Source organism: Papaver somniferum, chromosome 8, assembly GCF_003573695.1.
Source record: "Papaver somniferum cultivar HN1 chromosome 8, ASM357369v1, whole genome shotgun sequence".
In the NCBI taxonomy this organism is placed as follows: domain Eukaryota; kingdom Viridiplantae; phylum Streptophyta; class Magnoliopsida; order Ranunculales; family Papaveraceae; genus Papaver; species Papaver somniferum.
The window spans coordinates 156,466,394-156,469,237 of record NC_039365.1 but is presented as its reverse complement, the minus strand read 5'-3'; the positions used below and the strand labels follow the sequence as shown (position 1 = coordinate 156,469,237).

Here is a 2,844-nt window from a genome sequence, read left to right as displayed (position 1 = left end):
CATTAGACATTAGTACATCTGTGTATACTGTACACCACACTGAATTATGGGACATGTCAGTAAACACAATCAAGTACCACCAGACAAAATGGCCCAAACTTTCATAACCCCCCTACTCACCCATACTACCCACACGCTCCAATCACTTTCACTAGTCAACTATTTCACTGAAATGCAAACCGCTTCGTTGCCATACACGTGTCTATACCTCAATGGTTGATTCTTTAAACTTGTCTCTCTCCTTTCCCTCCTTTATATACTTCACTACCAACAGGAAAGAAATTAGTCACTTCAAAATCACATTTTCGCAAAATCACATTCACAAATTCAATCTCTGAATATTTCTGGAAGAAACAAAGTTAACTAGAAAAGGAAAAATTTTAATGGATATGTTGCCGATAAAGTTACCGGAATCCGACGACACCAAAGGTTTGATGAATTTCAAGGAGACGGAATTAACTCTAGGTTTACCTGGTGAATCAAGAACAACTGACAGGGAAAGTCTCAATGGAGAAGGAAAAATCAATAATATGAAACGTGGATTTTCTGAAACGATTGATCTCAAGCTCGGAACTGATAAAGATTGTCGTGGCGACGATGAAATTCAATCGGAAGTTCAGAGATCTGGAAAAGTTCCTGCTCGCAAGTAAGTTTTTTTATTTTATCTTTTTCATCGAACAATTTCATTTGAGTATTCATTTTTTTCTGGATTTTTAGTTTAAAGAGATTTATGAGAATTTTGTTGTTGTTTTTTAGGGCACAGGTTGTTGGATGGCCGCCGGTCCGGTCGTTTAGAAAGAATATTACCACGAAGAAGACGAGTTGTACGTATGTTAAAGTAGGATTAGATGGAGCACCTTATTTAAGGAAAATTGATCTGGAAATGTATGCTTCGTATCAAGAACTTCTTGATGCTGTTGAAAAAATGTTCACCATTACTCGTAAGTGAAAAAATTTAGGCATCTTTGGATATGATTTTTGTGAATTATTTTTGGTGTTTTAAGGCTAATTTTTTTAAAAAAATTTGATTTATAGGTAATCAAAATAAATTAATGGATCCAGTAAATGGAACTGAATATGTACCAACTTATGAAGATAAAGATGGTGATTGGATGTTAGTTGGTGATGTTCCATGGAAGTAAGTATAGCTTACTAATTTACAGATTTTACCACTGGTTCAGATGCTTGACTGCAGTTAATTAACAGATAATTATTTCTTAATTTTCAGGATGTTTGTTGAATCATGTAGAAGAATCAGATTAATGAAAAGTTCGGAGGCAGGTTGTTTAGGTAAGAATTTGTCGCATTAGATTGCAGACAAGTTTTTGATTTAGATCTATGTTGTCAAGTAATTAGATTCCTTGGACTAATGATTTTTTTTTTGTTTGATGTGCAGCTCCAAGAACACCTCCTAAATGCACATGAAGAAGAGGAGCAAGAGCAACTAATGATGTTTGCAAAGGTGCAGATTTGTACAGAGATTGGATCTGCCTTTTGGTCTAGTTTTGAGGAACAATTATATTTTTATTGTTCCCAATTCCTTTCTTTTTTGTTTTAGTATATGAGAGGGGAGGAGTAGACTATTATAGAGAGAGTGAGAACTGAGAAGAAGAAATAAAGACTAATTTAAGATCTGCCTGCAACATTTAATTAATCTAGGTTTTTAATTAAACTACTAGTGCAGTTACTGTAATCATCTGCTTAATTTTTTGTTATCGTGGGAGAATTATTCATATATAAATATGTATCTACTTATTATACTCGAAAACATTTTTAAGTTATTGATTGAATTCATGCCTGGTTAACTTCAATCACAGTCGATCCATTTGAATGATTTAAGTTATTGATTTTCATTGACCATACTCATTTCTGCTGTTTGGGCGCTTTGGATGCCTGAAATTAGCAAATTCGCTGTCTTTCTGCATGGGGTTTATGTTCAATTGGTGTCAAGCAGGCGAGATTTATAATTTTTATTGTTGCAGAGACAACCATGGGAAGAGGTCGATTGCAACAAACTCAAGCTTGGGCTATGAAATACACAGGGTGAGAAAAGCAGCCAGATCTTCCCACGCTTTTGCAACTTTGGACGACTTGGAAAGATCAAAGCTGCAAAAAAGAGTTTCGCAAGTTTTGATTGTTCTAAAAGTGAAACCAAGAGAGCATATATGGGCATTCTTCCTAGCTTGAACCAAAACTTGTTAGGACAGACCTCCTTCAGGAAATTGATTACACAAAGGGAAGTAGTCATAGGCTAAGAAAGATCCTATTGTAGATGCTCATACTTGTATTTCTTCTGAAACTAGTCTTCTTTCAGTAAAAAGCTGGTTCAAGTTGTATATAATCTTTTCAACCTTTCAAGAGTTCATATATTGTGCTGACAAAGTAAGGCGTTAAGCCGTCAACTGAGCTTTAAAAAACCAGCAGACTTTTTACAGCCAAGGAATTAGTCCAATGGCTAGGCACAATCCCAGAGTGTAGTAGGACTTAAGTAATTAAGATCACTCGGCTCATTGATAACAGGTCAACATTGTGCTTATATCTGTTTTCCCAACTAAACGACACAAGCTTCAATTTGCTGCAGTGTAGCAATTGTTTTCACAATGACAACGGCTATTCTCGGTTGGTAATAATCGCGTTCTTTCTCCAATATGGGTAAATAGCCAAGGATCGTGTTGGGTTCCCTTGTTTTCTGATGATAAAGATCTTGAATTACTCGTGCCCAATATCTCCGGTTCACTTCCTATGTTATCTGATTAGCAAAGAAAATTTAGTAGCCATTCACTGCAAAGTTGGCAATACTACTGCAATCTTGCTGGAGATATACCAGCAACCTAGGCAATAACT

The 2,844-nt window shown here is 35.7% G+C and overlaps 1 protein-coding gene across 2 annotated transcripts; it reads left to right on the top strand.

Annotated features, from left to right (window-relative positions):
* Positions 1-284: 284 nt before the first annotated feature.
* On the top strand, positions 285-2,365 carry LOC113303645 (auxin-induced protein IAA4-like). 2 transcript variants are annotated; one of them, XM_026552693.1, is made up of 6 exons: positions 285-646; positions 757-941; positions 1,036-1,138; positions 1,229-1,290; positions 1,397-1,462; positions 1,983-2,365. In XM_026552693.1, exons 1-5 carry the CDS (start codon positions 384-386, stop codon positions 1,423-1,425), a joined length of 642 nt encoding a protein of 213 aa, XP_026408478.1. In that variant the 5' UTR covers positions 285-383; the 3' UTR covers positions 1,426-1,462; positions 1,983-2,365. The 2 variants fall into 2 exon arrangements, with proteins under 2 accessions (XP_026408478.1, XP_026408477.1); XM_026552692.1 differs by lacking the exon at positions 1,983-2,365 and having other exon boundaries at positions 1,397-1,811.
* The last annotated feature ends 479 nt before the right edge of the window (positions 2,366-2,844 follow it).